General features: G+C 48.0%; 1 protein-coding gene across 7 annotated transcripts in view; it reads right to left on the bottom strand.

Annotated features, from left to right (window-relative positions):
- SEPTIN11 (septin 11) overlaps positions 1-19,928 on the bottom strand; it is a 79,546-nt gene that overhangs the window by 53,449 nt on the left and 6,169 nt on the right. For all 7 annotated transcript variants that reach the window (XM_066318310.1, XM_066318312.1, XM_066318315.1 and 4 more), the window contains exon 2: positions 1,205-1,319. In XM_066318310.1, coding sequence (XP_066174407.1) covers positions 1,205-1,319 — 115 coding nt within the window. The remainder of the gene's footprint in view (positions 1-1,204; positions 1,320-19,928) is intronic.

The following is a 19,928-nucleotide window of genomic DNA, read 5'->3' as shown; positions in this document are numbered from 1 at the left end:
AGGTGAAATTCAGTGGACGGGCACATTTCACAAGAAAAAAAGAGATGGATCAAATTGCTAATGGAGACACATTAAGTCGCACTAAGAAAGGCATATTTACTGCAAGAGAGAAAGGCAATTAATTTATGCCATTTTGATCAAAGAGCTGCCTGCTAATCGGGCTGTTCCCTGCTGGATTGAAATGGTTTCATGCTGCTACAAGAGTCACGTGAGGGTTGGGAGCTCAAGTGTGCAGAAGTGTAACTATTCTCTTATCTCCTCCTTTCACATGCAAAGCTACAGAGAGGAGTCAAGTTTGCCAGATTTCTTTTCAGGCAGCTCACAGAAATTCTCAATTTGCTGTAGAAAAACCACAAGCAGAGGGTTGTGGGGTTTTTCCAGCTAATTAATGTAACTAATTAGAAGGGACAATACTCCCCTCCTGGAGGCTTAAATGAAACAATGACTAGAAAGATGATGTTTGCAGCCTGCACTGCCAAGCTAAGAGAAAAACCCAGCAGTTTTGTCCATTTACAGAACCAGATTCTGCGTTCACTGACAAGCCAAAGCTGGCTTGGCTCACAGCTCCCTGGGGCTGGGCAATGGATTTCCAACTGTGGAGTATCCACAGAGTATCAAGACAGCAGCTACCTCCCCACAGTCAAGAGAAGATGTTGCCTTCTCACATTTCACCCTCTGAATAATTCGGGAAAAGTAACTCAGGCTATTAAACCAACTTGCAGATTAGATACAGCAGAGGACAGGTGACAGGCTTTGTTCTCCAGTACATCATTTGGAGACTAAAAATGGCATCGTTTCTAAGTGGAGAAACTAATAATGTAAGGTCACAGGGAAACCCTGGAAGGGAAGGAAAGCAATTTGGTGAGAAACACCCTCCACACCCAACCCAGAGAAAAGCAGATTTAAGTTAACATCCATTTAAAAATACATTTACTTAACAAGTTCACTTGGTTTCCTTATGGGCAACCTTTGGGGAAAGCAGAACCGCTGGGTGATCAAAGGGATAGATTTTAACAGCTAGCAATTTCCATGCTTTGACTCGGAGGACGGGGCAGAGAAAGGGGAAAGAGGAACACTAGATTTCACTGTGGAGCAGCTCTGGGAAGACAAGTGTCACTTCCATGCCAGCACAGCCCGCTGAGCCCTGCCCTGGGCAGAGGGAGAAGGTGTGACTGTGGGGCCGTGCTCCAGCAGGGTGACCTACCCACGCACAGGATGTTGAAGCAGAAGCCCTGCGACGTTGACTTGTTGACCAGCTGGTCTGGGAGGCTGTCGAAGCCCACATGGCCAGAGAGGGACAGGTTCCTGAGGTCATCATTCTGTAGGACCCAGAAGAAAAGCATTTAGCAGGATTGCCACACCCCTGTCAGGGAAGAAGTCCTGTCAGAACTGCGTAAAGGACACAGAGGCTTTTGGGACACAGGATCTGTGTCTTAGGTTTCTCTCCCAAACACGCTCTCCTTTTCCTTCTATCCCATCTCTGCTGTGGGCCTCCAGAGCTCGAATGTCCCCAACCCAAGGCAGGCAAACACCACCACACTGGTTCTCCGTGCCTGTCACCAATAAGCCATGATTCTTTACCAATCTGCAACACTCAAATACTGTTCCCGAGGCCCCAGCATCCCGCATCCCTAGAGTTATCCTAAGATTGTTTAGGCGCAGACACCTGGAAAAGAGAGTGGAACACTGTCAGAGCTGTGAGCTGACCAGTTCCTGTTTAGTTGGTGAAGCAGCTGAGGCTGTATCCTTCATGTCCACTGCACAGCTACGCAGCAGAAACCAGCCAACTTTCCACTTCAGAACTTCCCCAGCAGCACAGGAAACTCCCCAACTTCCCAGTGAGGCTGTCTCTCGCAAGAAGTCCACTGAGAAGAGACAACAGGTTGTGATATGGCCCTGCCTGCAACTCCAAAAGCTGTTCCTGACATACACCTGCCTAGGTGAGCAGAGAGCCGAGGTGCTGCTTTCCTGGGCTCAGTGTGCCAGAGGAAAGAACTCCCAGACTTGCTCTGTCTTCCCAGCCCTAGAAGGAAAATGCCAGCATTGTTGCCCTTTTCCTGCAACCCTTCAGTATGGCGACAGCAGGACACAGCTCAGACAGCAACTGGAGTTCTCTATGTGCCACTTGAGCCAGCTAAAACCCTTTCCAGCTTTCCCAGGCTTTGACAGCAAGGGAATAGAGCAAGCATGCTGCTCTGCCACACCTTGGTTCACAAATAACCTCATCTGACACGAGGTGAGGAAGCATGGCACCATTCCCAGTGTTTCCTGTGTGACCTACAAAGCTCCTGGTGCTGCTCCTGCATGTCCTTAGCAGGAAAAGAAGCCAGGCCAGGCTGCCCAGAGGTGACAGTCACCCCTGCTCTCCTCCTGGGCTGCTCGGAGGCTTGAGCTGACAACATCCAACACCCCAAAGCTGTTCTGGAGGGCAAGGGACCAGCACAGACCTGGCAGAAGGGAGGTTTGAAACAACACCCAGATTGTATTTGGGACCTTCCCACAGCAGCAGTTGTATGGCAATCCACAGAGAAGCTTGGAAAACCAAGCTGGCCCAGTTCCCTCTTCCCTGGCAAGTCACAGTTATGCCAAGGTCCCGAGCACAATAAAACAAGCAAACAAAAAGAACCCCACAAATTTGATAGACCTCGAGCAGCTCTGCTGCTATTTCACAGCATTTTTCATCTAAAGATTGTTGTCCTTAATTTGGAAAATACTAACCTTTCTCCAAACCCAAACCCTTCCAATGGAGTCACTCCACCAAGGCCACAATAAATTAGTTGCAGGCAGCCTCAGCCTGGTTTAAAGATGCTGGAAGCACCAGCTTCTTTCCAGAAAATCAGTGGGCTTTGGACCAGACATGGAGAACTCTTTGGTTGTTAAAAATGAAAAGCAGAGGAGGACTTCCCACTCTCTGCACAATTGCTGAGCAGCTCCACCTCCCTCCTCGAAACATAATGGACCAGGCACCAATCTCAGAGAGAAACGAGTTACATCTGGGCTGAGTGTTGATGAAAATAAACTCAGACCTAAAGAAATACAAAATGTCCCTGAGAAAAGTGACATCTCCAAGTGAAGAAGTCTCAGTCTGTGCCAGGAGTCTGGGCAAAGGGCTCTTTTCTGCCATCCTGACACACAGTTTCTGGCCCCTGTGCTAGATACCTGAGCCTTCTCTTAGCATCTAAACCAGCCTTGCCTGTAGGTAAATGTCAATTTACCAGCCTGTTCACCTCCATCTCTCTGTGCTGGGAGCTTCTCACCAGCACCACATTACAGAAGCTTAAGGTGATTTAGAGATACCACCTCCTTCACTCAGGCTCAGTAAAGAAAAACCACCCAGAAAGACCATCACCTCATTCACCCACAACAGGGATTTCCCTGGAAAAAGCCTTGGGATTGATGTGTGACCTGAATGGGTTAAATTAAGTATTTACTTATTAATAATTAATTAAACATTAGTATTAAAAAAAAAAAAAAAGGTAGGCTTGGGTTTATGATCAAGTGAAGGGAGCTCGGAGCAGTTCCCAGAAAGCAGTAAGTGCCCATGATTCACAGGCTTCACACAAAGTGGTGGGTGTTGAACATCCCTCAGCACAGCACCAGTATCTTTTTCCCTGATATATTTTGGGAAAGCAAGTACTGCCTCATCATCAGTTGCTCAGCAGGAACAGGAGTTAGACTCATCTCTTGCATCTGTGTCAGTTATTTTTGCTGCAGACCTTCTCTGGTTTATTTCCCTCCTCCCCTCCCCTTTTTTTTTTTTTTTTTGTCTCTGTAAGTGGCAAACATCAGCAGAGGAATAAACAAAAACTATCCCTGCACTTTGCAATGCCAAGTATTTTTCACAGGCCGTGCTGCACAACAGGAGACGAGCAGCCTGGTATCTGCTCAAAACATCAAAACACTCGTGAAAAGATCTGAGGCCTGAGGCACAGGCAGAGATGAAACACAAACCCAGGCATCCACCTCCTCCAGTGTTCCCAGGATGCAGTGCATCTCCCTGAGTAGAGCAGATACAGAAAATAGCTGCAGTTCTGCACAAGGCCCACAGATACACGTCTTGGAAAAGGCAGGAGAGCCAAAGGAACTAGACTTCTAAATCTCTTCTCCACGCACAAACAAAGCCAGCTCTGTGGAATGCAGATGCCCTTGGAAGGCTGACACATTCCTGGGAGAGCTGCAGGCTGCTTCTCTCCAAAGGAAAGAGGTGCTGGATGACCACTTACCACTGCAGCCAGGCCCCTGCTCTTGCTTCCACGTCTTCAAGGGGACAGATTCATCCACAAGGAAAGGGGACAGCATCATCCTCAAGGAAAGGGGACAGCATCATCCTCAAGGAAAGGGGACGGCTTCATCCACAAGGAAAGGAAGCCTCTGCTGGAGAGCAACAACCCTGATTGCTCAGGGGATCAGCAGAAGAGCAGGCAAGTGAATCACATTCTCGGTCTGGCAGAACAGAAGTGTTGTGACAACGAGGGGATGATAAGTCAGATGGCCCTGCCTCTCCAGCTGTGAACTGCCATGACAAGCTCCTGAGCACAGTCAGTGGGCTGGGTTTGAACCCAGTTGATCATCCCTCTGAGGACCGGGCACCTCCGGCTGGAAAGCACTCAAAGGCTGACACAGCTCCTGCTCCGCCCCACAGCCCCTGGTACACCAAGAAGCCATGGGAATGCTACAAGCATAGATTTATTCCTCCTGCCACACAGCTCCTCTTCCAGAGGAAGCCAGCAGTGCTGCTCAGGTGCTACAGCCCAAGTGGAAAAGTATCTCATCACCCTGCCTCACTGCCTTTTTCCCAAGTGCATCCCTCATTTCCCCTCAGATGAACAGAGCTCAGCACAACTCCTCCCTTGGGCAAGCACTGCACCTAAACATCCTGATGGCCTAAAATAGCTTCTCAGGAGTCACTCACAGAAACATCGTCCTGGAAGATGCCTTGGTAACTACAGACAAGTGGCAGTGTCTGAAAGCACTGACCTCTTACAAGCACATGAAAAGAGTAACTGCTTGGCAAGCACCTCTTCTTGCTCCTAGCTTCAGGATCCATGGACAAGATGAGCATGGAGCTCCAAAACTGCAGCTCCACAGACTCCTGCAGAGATCAGCCACTTCACACCAGATGTGCTGCTAGACTTGGGTGTCTGGATGTTCTCATGTCAGAGAGCTTAAGACATCCCAAAAGCAGTCTGTATTTTTAAACTCTTCCTCAAGGCAGTCACATCTCCTTTACCAAACCTCACATGCAGGGCATCATTTCCCTCCCTCCTTCCATACCATCCATGAGCAGAAAGTGATTCTGAGCATCCAGAGCTATATGCTAACGCTACAAGAACTACAGAGTACCATGAACAAATGAATGCTTGTTTCTTGGGAAATATGCTGATCACATGCCTTCTCTTTGCAGAGAGCCCTACAAGGCATCACACAGTCAATATTTCTTGGATCAACAACAATTTTCGAGCTGCTGTTATCACAGCTGCCGGTTTTAACTGCAGCAGGGAGAGGGAAGGGGTAAGTTAAGCAGAGACAGGCCCCCAGAGGCACAGCAAATACTACCTAGCATCACTATAAAGAGATTGATTGTCAGGAGCCCACATCCCACTGCTCTTCATTTGAAGGGGGTAAAAACGCCTTGCAAAAGACAAGAACGGGTTTGCAGTCTCAGAACCCTGTCAAGGCTCTTTTAGATCTGTGTTTCTTCAGACATAGCTTCTGGTGGCAATGGTTTCACAGGTCAGGCAATGCTGTAATGGATGCTCTATGGCAAACAGTGGGTTTGGCTGGACAGGAATCAGTGAAGCTATCTAAAACAATTCAGCTGATGAGGCACGTGCAAGGAGAGTCAGCTCATTCCTCCCAAGCCACAACAGCTTGGCAGAGCCAGCAGGAACAAAGAGAAAGTTATTCTCCTCACTGGAGTCAGGAACTGTCCATCTGTGTGGGGATGGGGAGCTGGAGATAAAGGTGGGTCCTATGTCACTCCTCCAGAGACAGCACAAAGCACATCTGAGTCCTTATGCTTCCAAAAGTGTCTGGCAGCTGATTGGAAATCAAGCAAAGTTGCTCCTATCCCAGGCAGGAGAAAGCCCCACTCCCAAAAGGCCAAGGAGAGAGTTCCACATGGACATTTATTGTCCCAGTCTCCGGTCTGCTCTCCTCGCTCAGGACTCAACCGTGATGGCGCCTATTCCCCAATCCAAGCAAGCTCCTGGCTGAGCCCCTTTTACTTTAAGGCTGCTGGCAAAACACTCCCCTTGGGCCCCTCCCGGCCCACAGCTGCTGGCAGCTGGGGGTCAGCTTCACACGGCCTCCCAAGAGTTAAAGAAAACAAAAACAAGCCTCAAATCCAAGAGGGGAAAAAGGCTGGTATGCAAAATATTGAGCTCAACCCCAAATATGAAGCAAGTGTTCAGTTATTTGAGGCCACACGACTTAGGAGGCACCTTTAGGAAATCTAAAAGCTTTTATTGCTGTCAGCAGCTCAGACCAGCAACATTTTTAAACACATTACTAGGTCAAATCATCTTAGATGCTGCATCCAAAGCCAGGGACCTCAAGGGCAGTTTAGTCTGCTCAGATAAAAAAGCATATCAGGCTAGAGCAAGAGCACAGAAGCAAAGAGTAGTTAGCAAGAGACAGATCTATCCCTCTCCCAGAGTTAAACCTGAGAGCTGATGTCCCTGCCAGCAGGGCACCAAGTATTCCCAGGGTCAGCGTTTCTTCTAACAGCACCCATAATTCCCCTCCCCTTCCTTATACAGGGTTAAGGGATGCCAAAACCCTTAACTGTTGGACAAATCAACTTATGAATCAACTCCACAGAACGTGGAAAGCAAGAACAACTCCCTTCCCCTCCTCGGCACGCAGGGATGCCAGAAGGAAAGGGCTGATAGCAATCAATCAGTTCATCAGTTCATCAGCAGAGGAAGGACTCCTTGGCTGTTGTTTCAGGCTAAGATAACCATCAGTGTCACCAGCAGAGGAGGGGGAGTTCCTGGCTCCACTCTGCTGCTGGCTGGCGGCAGGCTCGGGCAAATGTCTGCACAAGCTACTCAAGTCTGGGAGGTCCTTCGTTGTTTTTCTTCTCCCTTGCTTTCTTTTTTCCCTTTTTTTTTTTCCTCAAGAGGGAGAGCAGACCCTTGTGGAAGGCATGCTCTCATTCTGTACATTAACGTGTCGATCAAGCCATGAAGGTTTGATCCGTGCCTCCCTCCCTGCCACCAGCCCACCAGTGACTCACTGCTGCAGCTATTGTCCCTCAGGGATGGACTGCAGGAAACCAGCTTGATCTTCCTGGATAAAAGCTGGCACCAGCTGCAGCTGCTTAGGGACACACAGTTCCTCACCAGTGCCCTGCCCCAGGCTTCCAGTAACTCTACCACAATTGCAAGGAGCCAGGTCTCTACTCCCAGTAACAGGGAACGTTGTCAGCAGAGTTATGCCACAGCTGGCTCCCCTGCTCATTAAACAGGGAGATCACAGGGAATACAAAAAGGCTCTCCCTGAATATACTGGAGTTTCCTTTTAATCCCCAAGAATCAGGACAGCAGAAAAGGTTATTTTGTGGGAGGAAGGCTGCAAGCAACTTGACCGACAAAGCACTGGGCAGCAGCAGATGGGGAAAGGGCAGGTGTAGGACTTGTGCTGCCCCCTGTGACGGAGGGTCACACTTGTGGCTGCTGTTAGGAGCACAAAAGGACGAAGCAGGCCAGCAGGAGGTCAAGCAGGAAAGCTTCTACTTTATTTTTCTGACTCCATAATATACACAATTTTACAAGATTGGCTACACAGGTAGCCACCTCTTCGCCCTCGTTGGTGAACATCACCATCAATCATCTTTCTCCTCCTAGAGAGGAAGAATGTAAACAATTCTAGTAGTATACATAGTTTACTTGGAGCTGCGTGAGAACAAAACGCAAACAGTGAAAAGCAGGCAAACTTGAGGCAACAGCCCCTCTTGCAGAAAATACTGCTCTACAGATAAAATCCCATGCCATGGGTCTGGAGAACCACCAGCCAAAGCAGGCCACCACTGAGACCAAGCAAGGGGACCCCCCGAGCAGATGCCCCCAGAGACTTGGGTGATGCTGGACATGTTTCCACAGGCACAAGCAATACCGCACAGGAGTGATGCCCTCTCCAGGGCTGGCCCCTAAATGAAGGGCAGGATGACAGAGGGAGCAGCGAGCGAGCATCACAAGCTGGCCCCTGCTTAGGTGCAGCCCATGCACACAGAGCCTGCCAGAGGAAAAGCCAGTGTACCCCAACCCAAGTGTCCCCAGGCTCCCCCAGCACGGATGCCAAAGGGGATGGGGAGCACAAGGCCCACCTTCTGGCGTGCAGCACCAAATATCCTGGTTCCCAATGCTTGCAACTGCGAGCATCAGCCCCAGCCACATGGCAAGGACACGCTTCCTGCAGTCCATCGAGCCGAGCTGCCGGCGGGGAAGCCAGGGGAACTGCTTACATTGGCAAGCTGCAGGAACTCGGCAGGAGCGTGGAGGGAAAAGGATACGGTTGCATTCTTCTGGAAAGAGGGAAGTCAGCAAAATCTGACCATTCAGGAGGGGCTACAGAGAGTGGGAACGAGCATTTGCCTTCAGGCAAAATGTTTGGCTAAAGGTCAGCACGAGCTCAGAGCGCTCACAGTTCCATGTATGCCAAGAACCGACATAAAAGACATTTCCCTCCATAGGTTTCAAAAAACCACAGACCCTTCTATGGAGGAAAAGTGACTAATGCTTCTAACAGCCCCTGATGTCACAAACTGCTAACCAGTAAAAGAAAAAAAAGCTGGACTTCGGGGATGATAAGGACCATATGTGCATTCCAGCAAGGCTTGTAAACTCACTGAAAGGAGGAAAAAAAAAAAAAAAAAAAGGAGAGAGGAAGGAAGGGAAAAAAAATACATAATGTGACAAACAAGAATGAAGACCATCCAAAGGCAGAGCCCAATGAGAACCAGATGCTCTCTGCTTCTCTGGCCAATCTCTCTCCTGACAGGAGGACGACATGCAACTGCCTCTGACTGCCAGTGTGAGGCTGAGGAAATAAAATGGGAGCTGCTGCTCCTGCCAGCTCCCCACGCCGACCCGCTCTACTCCTCCTGCTTCAGAGGAGAGCACACAGTTTATTGCGATTCCCCTGCCCTTTGTCTTCCGCAGTGCCACAGACAGGGAAAGGCAAACCTGCCCCTTCCAGCACTGCCAGGCGCAGCGGAGAGAGCTGGAGGCTCCTTCCCGCCAGCCCTGAAACGCTGCACGGTGACACGACACCACAGCCCAGCCGTGACTCCGGGCCGGCCGACACCAGCGACAAGGTGCAGCCTTGGCTAGACATGAGAACGCGTCACCTTCAGAGTTAAAAACAACTCCGACCAGAAGGACAGAAGGCAGCTGGGAAACGACAGGAAGGCATGCTGCTATACGGCCATCAGCGATACTTTTCTCTCTTTCAGTTCTTTGCCCTTTTCAAGCTCTTCTGGCTGCACAGTCGCACATCACCGCAGATACAGATACAAGTCCAGTAAGGCAGCAGAGAGGAAAAACCCAACAGCCATTTCCTTCTGTATTTCACTGTCATGCACCTAAAATAGCCTTGAAACAGCTGCACCACGGGCCATTAAGTCATTGGATCTACACTTTGCTCAAAGCTGGAGGCACAGCCCAACGTGGGAGACAGAGGGAAGGGTGATACATGAACTCGGCAAGATTCCAGTCACACCCACAGAGATGAGGGAGCTCTCTGGGACACTGCCACAAGGCACAGAAAGGTAGAATTAAGACCAACCTGGCAACAGAGCATCTGACCCCACTGCCAGGTTTTCCTCCCACCCTCCCCAGGCTTCCACCAACTCCAGTCCAGTCAGGGTTGTGAACACAACCAGTGCAGAAGAGGGATTTTGAAAAAGGAAAGCAGCCCAAAGGGCTGGCTTACAAAGCTGTAACAAGGCAGCACTGTTCCAATACCTGACTCAAATTAAGGGCCGCTGGGACACAAAAAAGCAGCAGCTTCCCTTGAGATGGCGAAGGCACGGCCCAGCAGGGCTGCCTTGCAGTTCCTTAACTCCAAATGTTCCTTCCTGAGAAGCTGCAGCTGTACATCAAGGGCACGTTTTGTCTAATTCAACAGACCCCAGGAGTGGAAGGTGCCCCAGATCATGCTCTGGGTAATTAATTATCTCTGTGACTCACAATCAGGATCTATCTCAATACTGTGCCCTGCTGGCTTGCTCAGAGGCAGGTGGGGGGCACCGTGGCTGCCTGGCAGACAGACACACTGCTGGTGTCTGCACAGACCCAGTTCCCAGGCAGGGCACCTGACCTGTGCCTATCAAAGCACACAGCTTCAGATCATTTATTTACCACTTCTCTTGATTCTGGACTAAAGAGCAGAGATTTATCACAGTAGCTTGTCTTCACACCTAAATCCTGAGGTAACACAGATGTACATACACACATGGCTTATCTCACGCCCAGGCACCGCAGCAGTGAGTATAAAAGGGTCCCAACTTCAAATCATCACCCAGCTCCTTGAAAAATCCCTACCAGTGATTTTTCAAGTGCTAGATACACGCAGGAAATCCCCCAGGGAAACTTTACTAGTCTAGCATTACCAAGGAGGTGTCAATCAAGTATCAACTGGATTGAAAAGAGCTGACTCAGACCAGCTCCTCTTCAATTCATATGCAATGTATACATGCACGTATAGCACTAAGGTTGTTAAGCAAGGCCAGAGAAAACATCTTGGGTTTAGCCAAGTCCAGTGTTATCACTCTTACCAGCAACAGGTACACTTGAGTGTGATTCTGACCAAGTAACCAGAAAACAACAACAAAACAAGAGAACCAGCTTTGAATGAATTCATGACATGGTCTAATATGCTGAGTGTTGAGTCACAGCCCTCGCATCTGCTTCGAAAAGGGAAACAGAATACACGGGGCTCCTCGGCACACAGAGCTCTTCCAGGGTGCCACAGAAGCCCTTCAACATGAGTAAGAAAAGGTCAGCAATCAATAAATATTGAAAATTACAAATACTGTTTGCCTTAGCGCAGTCTTTCATCTTCAGCAAGAATGAAAGTGGAATTAAGTTGGACTGCATCTGCACGCAAAGGAAAAGGTAAAGGTTTACTCAGCTATTTGGGTGACAGTTTTGGAAATACTAGTTCATAGACTCTGAGCTCTCCACTGACTAAAAGCAATAAAATTCCCCACTTGCCTTCAGCAAGTCCTGGTTTTCCTGCCTTAAACAGGGAAAGCCAATACTAAAATTTTTATGACTAGGAGCAATTCCATATTTCAACTGAATTACTTCCTTCCCCCCATCTCACTAATTCCAAATTTTTGTGGTTACTTTGAAAGACCATGTTTTGTCTTTCAAAAAAACTTCACTGTCCAGAGTTCCTCCAGGGAAAAAGACATGTGATCTAGGTCTGCAACACAGCCATAACACTGAGACTGTTAGGAGATGGGACTAGAAGGCAATCCTACACCAGGTTTTTTTACCATCCTTGTGTTTTGCTGCACTGATAACTGCTACAGAAAAATAACTCCATGTTTCTGGAATCGACAGGCAGTGCAAGACAAAACACACTTCTCACATGTAGCCCACAGCCAGGATTATTCCCACAGTCCTCTCCACATCCATCACTTGCTAAGGGGCAGGACCAACAAAGATGTGTGATGGCCACTACAATCCTGGTGATGCTCTAAGTCATAAAGAGTCCCTGCACAGGACACCAGCAGTTGCCCAACACACACTCCAAAGCTTCTGAACTCCATCAACGCATGGCTAAATAAACATTTACAGCACCAGAAGAAAAGATTAACTCTCTACTCACAAGGAATCCAAGGATTAGCTTGACAGCTCCAGTTTTTGAGTTGGAGCAGAGATAAACCTTTCTTACCAGAGATTTAAACTAACTCCCAGAAGTATCAAGAATCCCACGCTGCCCTACGCCTGTGTTCCGGAGTTTATCTTGTTCCTCCCCACCCCCCAAAATGGATAAGGCTTTCCCACCATTGCAGCAGCTGGTGACAAAGTAACACAGCGGAAATGAAGGACGTGAGGGAACAAGTCTGCACCACAGCACTGCCACCAAGGTCTCTCTGTGACGCAGCCCAGCCCTAACTCCCTCTGGCCGCTGACCATCTCTGTCCTTTCCAGAGCACATCCTCAGCCTCCCCTGCAAACACACCAGCAAAGAAATCCAAAGCCCATGGTGGCCTCCAAAGGCGGCTCAGGCAGCACCATCACTCTACAAGAAAAGGAAATTTCCACAGAAGATGAGCCTGGGAACTCCACACAGTGGGAAGGATCTTCCCCTCAATTACAAGCAACAACACCCAACATCAGGCTTATCTGACAAGGTTCTTTGGAAGGGTCCTCTTTTCCAAAACTCCAATGAGAACAGTGCCTAAATGTACAGCATAAGGAAATAAGCAAGAGAAAAACATTTTCCTTTTGGCTGTTGCTAAGTTTTATTAACACTAACTATTATTTGAACATCTACGTGTAGAAAACAACAATTCCTAAGGAAAAGTACTAACAGTCTTTCTACACACAAACCTGCATTAGTGGCTACATTCCAAATACTAATTAAATGCCTCCTGTAACAATAAAATTATCTTTGTACTTACAAATAATTCCAAGGACTTGATCAAAAACCTACTATCAACTCTGTGTTTGGCATGTTCCCCCCACATTAGTTCCAGAACCAGACCTCCCCTAGCTGCTACTTCTTCCCAAGTTCTCCATCCCAACAGAGTCTCTGGCAGAGCTGCATGTTCAGTGAGCTCGTGGTATATGTCAAATCTCCAGAACATTTGAGGATTACGTTACATTTCAACTTGTCCAACGGGCATTTGAAACAAGAGAGGCAGCAAGCAGTCGTTTACACACACAGGCCAGGAAGTGTGAGGGAAGATGTTTTCATGGCTGGCAAAAGGATAAGCTCCATGAGGAGAACAAGTTATCCAGCAGGCAGGCAGTTGCTCAGAGGTAAGTATTGCTCTATTGTGTGACCGAGCCAAGAGGCATAAAGTGCAAAGAGAAATGCCAGGTAACACAGATCAAGTCCAGCAAATCTCCTTGGAGCCTTCTGTAATTATCTCAAATCCACAAAGATCCTCACAGGTAAGTAGTGCACATCAACTTCTGCAAGAGTGAAGGCTTGCAAAGGGGTAGTAGCTACCACCTAAGGTTCCCCTCAGCCTTGAGGATACACTTTCTTGAATCAAAACCAGACCTCGGAGATGTTTTCAGCCCTGCCACAGAGCGGATGGATGAGCAGAGAGCAAATAAACCACGATTAGTGGGAGGCAGGCACCAATCGTGCCCTATGTGCAGTCAAAGGCTTCCCACCCGCATTCCAAGGCTCCCATACACCTTTGTGAGCCAGACCTTTGGCTTCTGGTATCTCAGCCATTCCCCCGGCTGTCCCAGTGTCGCGACAGTTTAATTAAAAGCAGGAGCCTGAGAAGCTGGAAGGAGGCCTGGAGTGCTGCTGGGCTCACATCCGGCTCTGGAGCCTGGTGCCGAGGAAAGGCATCCATTCCTCTGGCTGCAGAAAAGGCGCCAAACACCAGCTCCCAAGCCAGGGGACAGGTCTGTAGTGCGACCAAGCTGCCCTGGAGCTGCAACATCAAGTGACCTGGCATGTGCCCAGACAGCCCAATTACATGGAACAAGGAAACTGTCCTCCCAAATGACAAGGATGCTGCTAAGGCTGCTTGGGAAAAGCCTATGGCTAAAACCGTCTCCCCATGCTGCTCCCCACTTCTTGTTTGGTGCATGCAGCAGATGCATATTTAATGCATTTCTGCTACTTCACAGTATCTTGCCGAGAGCCCAGCACAGTTTTGCACAAGGGCCAGGCTTTAGGACTAAGTGGGACAATTCCAAATATTACCCTGCACTAATCCAGTGTTATTTTTCCCACAGCAGCCCACTGCTCACAAGACCGTTGGCAGAGGTTTGCAAACCACTGGCATTCACCCACATTCTCTGGAATTGTGTTCTTCCAAATTCATAAATTATTCCATACACAAGCTGCTGCAACATCCATTAGCCGTTGGAGCAGTCCTGCTAGAAGGTTAAGCTGGAGCCAGTATCCACCCCCACAGATTAATTAATGTTGGCCACCACATTCTGCTTCGACTGTCCACCCCAGTCATGTTTGTGCTTCGAAAGGAAAGCAGAAGCAGTTGGATTCAGATTTAATTTTAATTTCTGCCCTCCTGTCAAGACTTGTGCTGTAGCAACTCATGCCACTGCTCGTAGCACAGCAGTGTTAAAGGAAACCAACACTTCCAGTGTTACTCTCCCTTATACCGCAAAAGCAAACAGACTGAATCCTCTGGACTGCTATGCTTCTGGACAGTCCAGCTGCTCAGATTTTGCCACAACGGTCAAGCTAAACACAATCCAAACACTCGCAACCTTATGAGTGCAGATGATCCATATTGCACTGCTCCTGGTTGAAATCCATAGCTCAAGGACAGCTTCTGGAACGGAACATTTTGCAAGGCTGTTTCTCTGAATGACAACAATAAGCAGGAGCATTTGCCCTTAGCTCACACCTCCTGTGGTTGCTGTACGCTGTAGCTTTTTGTGCTCACGGTACTCAGATGTCTCATCCTCCTTTTCCCCTCAACTCCTCTCTTTCCCTGCGAGCAGCGGGACAGGCAGTAGGGCACGGCAGGCATCCCTCCCTCCCGCAGACGAGCAGGCTCCCGCAGCAGCCCGGCTCTAAGCACCCGACAGAGCAGGTAAGGCCCGTCGCAAATTCACGGAGCCAAACCGAAGGATTTGGGAAGACGAACACACCCCGAGGCAAATTAAGCCTGCTCCAAGCAAGCGCCTCCTGCAGAGGTCTAGGGAAGGTTAGTTCACATGAAGGAGCTCCTTGCTCTGACATGCTCTGTAATCCCAAGTGCTTCAGGCCCGCCTATCCCAAAACTGGGGCACAATTCCCATGTGCGGTGCACGTTTTTGCCCTTGGCTCGAGTTATTTAATGAGATACCAAAGTGAGGGATCTGCTGCTGCATATTCCTCATTAAGATTGCAGTCTCCACCTCCACCCTGCTCAGAGCAGGAGGTGATGCACAAAGCCACAAAGCAGCCCTGCCTGGGTTGCTCATATCCCAGAGCAGCTGGGGTCTGACAGATAAATACCTGCTGAGGAACTTGGGAAGCCTTCAAAGAGGAAGGCTAATGCCCAGCTCTTCCTCCCACGGCTGTCCAGGAGAAGGAGCTGAGTCTGTACATGCAGCATAAGGGCTCCCACGTCACACACCAGCACAGCCCAAGAGGCTGTGCCTGCACCTGGCTAGCAGCACATGCTGACCCCAGAAGAGTCAGCATGGGCCGGAGCAGCCCTTCCTCGGGGCCTTAATGTCTCAATTCACATTTTTCTCAGGTCACTCAGTAGCCCCCGAGGGTGCCAACTGGAGCATAAACCTCAGGAGCGGGCTTGCACAGCCTTCCTACTTGCACAGTACCCAGGAGGATGGCACACATCCAGCCATCTCCATCCTCCTTCCTTCCACCCACCACCGCTGAACCCTAGACGCTGGGCCACTGTCGTCCTCTGCAAGGCACAGCACCAAAACGGGAATACCAGGCTCCAGCCCGCAGCAGCTTCCAGTCGCCAAGATGTTTCAGCACACACAGCTCAGGAAAAGATACATTTACCACAGTGCGGATACTGACAACATCCACACGCCCTTCCTTTGGGACTCATTAGTGTGTGTTTCAAGTAGAGACCAACCACCTACTTCACACCAGAAACATTTTCTAGCCCGTGTGAACTTTATAGTTCCCTTCAAACTGAAACCAGTACAGCACATAAACTGTATCACAGCTAGCCTGGATTTATACTTCTGGCTTTCTGGCTCAACCCACTGGAACAAGTCATCAGGTTATTGGTTAGGCTATGAAAATCCTCCTTTCCTCAGTTTGTATCAAAATCTTGTAAATCATATCCCACTGAAAAAAAAAAAAAAAAAAAAAAGGTTTTCTGAGCTCCATTCCTGGCAAAGTCAAACCTAGAGGAAATGCAGCTGTGTTCAGTAACAGACAGGAGTCACATGGCTACCCACAATTTCAAATAATGTTTTGTTTAAGCAACAAAACACCTCCGGCTTTGTGTTTAAATGGTTCTGGCCCACACCAGAGAATTAAATATCTCTGAGGAATGCTCTATGTGAAAATTGCCCTCAACTGCATTCATGCAAACCCAGAGAAACAAGGTCAAAGTTACTCACACTGCTCACCTTTAAACCCTTCCTCCTTATGGTCACATCTTGAAAACACAACTTGCATTTTACCCTATTTGAATAGCTATTTTCTTGAAAGCAGTTTTAATTAAAAGCATTAATCTGGTAATGCCCCTGTGCCACAAGGGTTGACTCGATTTGGTGCAACAGGGCGAGGTCTGCAGAGGTGACTATGGTGTGCTATTAATTCACTGATCACAGCTTGGGCACCTCACAAAACAAGAGAGGGAATTATCTCCTGCTTTACACACGCAGAAAACAAAGGCACACCAAGACAAGCGTTTGCCCAAGACCACACACCAAATCAGGGGCCGAAACACTTGCAGCATGTCAGCCACACCAACCCTAATCCCAAGGGGCTCTAGTAATTACTACTCTAACAATTAATAATTGCTCAACTCCAAATGCTGAATAGCAGGAGTGCTTTCCAGCCGGGTGAATATTCAGCTACCTGGAAAAACACAACTCGAAGTCCCCTGACAGTACTACTCGATCACACATCAGAGACTGACGTGAATCGTTCCAATTGTTCAGTGACCATCAACTGCGTGTCCCAGAAGGGGAGGAATTTCTCTGAAAAACTGTTTGTTCTTTTACTTTCAGCCCGGTTCTTTGTAGTTCAGAGCATCAGGAGAGTCTACCACAGCTTCGCTGAAGAGCTGCCCCACAGCCCAAGTCCACACTTCTTCCATGAAGTCTCTCCCAGGCATGGAACAGCTCCTGGATCTGGTGCAACTTTTTGCCTCCACTGGACACCAGGGACTTGTGCTGCAGTCACCAAACCTTTCCCTCTCCCAGAAGACTGAACCAGGCCCACGAGAAAGGTGGGAGCATGTAAGGGCTCACTCAAAGATGGAAAGATTTAAGGGAGCAGAGGGGAGAAAAGAATTGACATAAATTAGGTCAAATGCTCCTCAAAAATGCCAGTTACTTTATATATAGCAACAGCACTCTGAGATCTTTTAATCTCAGCTTGCCATTGTCAGATATTAGCTGAAATTCCCTGCTTGTGCTCTGGCTGCCATATTAAAATGCTATGTATTTAATATTAATGAGGCAGATGAAACAGAATGAGACTAGGCTGGCATTTTCTGTGATAAAAGACAGCTTTGTGGCAGAAAAGCATTCATTTAAAAGCACTAGGGATTTCTCCTGGCTTGGAAATTACATACAAGATACAGGAAACCAACAAAAGCCTTTTCAAATGTAATTAAAAATCTTGATGTTCTGATTCTATAGGCTAGCAAAGGCATAATGGTTGATTGGTTGTTTCTTCTGCTAAGAAAACTACAGTAGCAGAGAGTCGAGTTACCTGGCCAGAATTGGGAAGCTTTAGATAAACTGCTGAAACAAGATTTGAACAACGACTTTTCGCCTCTCATCCAGTGCCCATACCCTTGTGCTTACACTAAGGCAAAAAAATCTCAGAGCTCAGAACTCTGACTGCCCAAAAAAGCAAAGGTATAATGAGGCCTGCCCTAGGCCAACCCAGACATGAAACAGACTTGAAGGAAGAAAAAGCAGCAGCCAATGGATGTGGTGATGAAGTGGTGTGATTTGTCACCAGACGATATCACAAAATCCCTGCTCCTCTTGGGGCCTTGACATGAAGATTTGAGGACTGTGCATATGTTCAGTCCCAGATGGCTGCGTTAAGCCTTATAATCACTCCCAGCATTTACAGGGAGCAATACCTGCTCACAGTATGACAACCTAATCTTTTCACTGTGAAAGCTCAGAATAAATGAGTACTGCTTCCAGTTATTTAATTCAACAGTTTCTGACAATACCAGCCTCGACATCTCAAACTAGGAACAAAACAACAACAAAGACTATTGAAATAGTATTAGCCATGCTGTTTCTGTGTTCATTCTGCAGGTACCCAAGAAATGTAATCCTACCAATTAAAACTGAAGGAGACAACAGAGAAAATAAAAATCTTTAATCTCAGACAAAGGAAAAGGAAAAATCAAACTACATTCATGCATAACCTCTTTACTGGCAACACTGTACATTTCCTAGACACATCCAGGTGATATGGGGAAATCCATGTTCCTGCAGGGAGATGCCTGGAATAAGTGTCAGTCATAACCTGGTACCTTCACCTATACAGGCTGCAAGTTTCTCCTTTCCAAGCTAGTCTGTTGCCTGCCAAATTTTGTCCTGGAAAAATATAGCCAGGACCATCAGCCTGGCATTGTTCATTCATCTGAAAGCTGCCAAAAGTTTCCAGTCTGACCCAGATCAGAGGAGAAGGGTTTACACAGGGGCTGAAGGGAGATGATTTGTGTGCGTCACAACACAAAGATGTGTTTGTGGCTACAGGTGGGAAGCCTCTATAGGTGGGAGGTTAAAGGAAGCCCTGAAATTCCACCTCTGCTGCAGTTCACACTATTGTACTCCCTGTAAACTCCTCTCTGCGCTGCCCTGCAGAGCCACAAGCTCATGGAGTTACCAAACAAGCCACCTCCCACCTTGATCCTTTCACTTTCTCTACAGACAAAAACAGAGCTGCTACCACCAGACTGCCAGAAACTTAATTCAAGCCAAGCACATGTGCTTACATAAAGCACTTTGCGCACTTGGTGCATTCACCATGTCTGGCAAACAGGTTCTGTTGAACCTTTTGCTTATGCAGGACATTGTAGCTCACTTTGCACCCAGTGAAGCCACCAGTGAAACACCCTGACATGGCAGAACACCTTCAGATCCACAGACAGCCCCAAACAGCCCAGCAAGGCATTTAAAAATATCCCGCTCAGGAGTCAAAACAGTTCCTCGCTTCCACACCCATCATGTGAGAGAGGTTAATATAATTCCTGAATGAAAGACATGAGAGGCATGCAGATTTCCAGGAACAATTTACCTTAGAACTACTTATGTGCACAGGAATTAGTTCTCAGGAGCCACTGGCAAAGTGGGGGCAACGACTGTGGCAAAACCAAAGTGTTTTTAACCAAGTCTTTTTCTATTAGCTTGTGCCAAGTATTCATGAGCAAATCTGGTAAAGAAATAACCCACAATTACAGTATTTCAGTAACATATTTCCAGCAGCTAGATCTCATCTAAAAATAAACCCAGAAACAGAAAATCTAATTACACAATAGAAAGATCTAAAGAAGCTGTAAGCTCAGAGGGAAGAAAGCACCAACTCCCCAAAACAGCAGCAGTCTGCTCTTCGACAGCACCGTATGTGGGATGCTACTACAAAAAACAAAAGCCTTAAGTCTGCAAGAAAAGATGCAGCTTCTTCATATTTTCAGACACTTCAAGATCTCTAATTGTAAATTCAGATCCCGAGCCTATGTCGCCAAAAACACAGGCACAGCCTGTATTTTTAAGTATGGAGTCCCAAAGATAGCTCAAGACTCATAAATCACAGAGCTCAGCAAAATAACTGTACTAGGCAGTAATGGCCTTTGGACTATGGCTTGTGCCAGCAGAGCACCACTTAGATAGGATGAGCAGAGCACTCCAGAGAGGGAGAAAGCTTCCAGAAAGGCTGGATACTGCTAAAGGAAAACCACAGGGAGCTGTTCTTCCTTCAGCACCTCGTGCATGGCCAATGACCTTGCCTACACCCACATCCATCACACCTGCTCAGGCTGCGGACAAGAACAGTTCTGGCAACAAAGTCCCAGCCCACAT

Source organism: Sylvia atricapilla, chromosome 4 (genome assembly GCF_009819655.1).
Source record: "Sylvia atricapilla isolate bSylAtr1 chromosome 4, bSylAtr1.pri, whole genome shotgun sequence".
In the NCBI taxonomy this organism is placed as follows: domain Eukaryota; kingdom Metazoa; phylum Chordata; class Aves; order Passeriformes; family Sylviidae; genus Sylvia; species Sylvia atricapilla.
The sequence above is the reverse complement of the archived record's forward strand: the minus strand, read 5'-3'. Positions and strand labels throughout refer to the sequence as shown.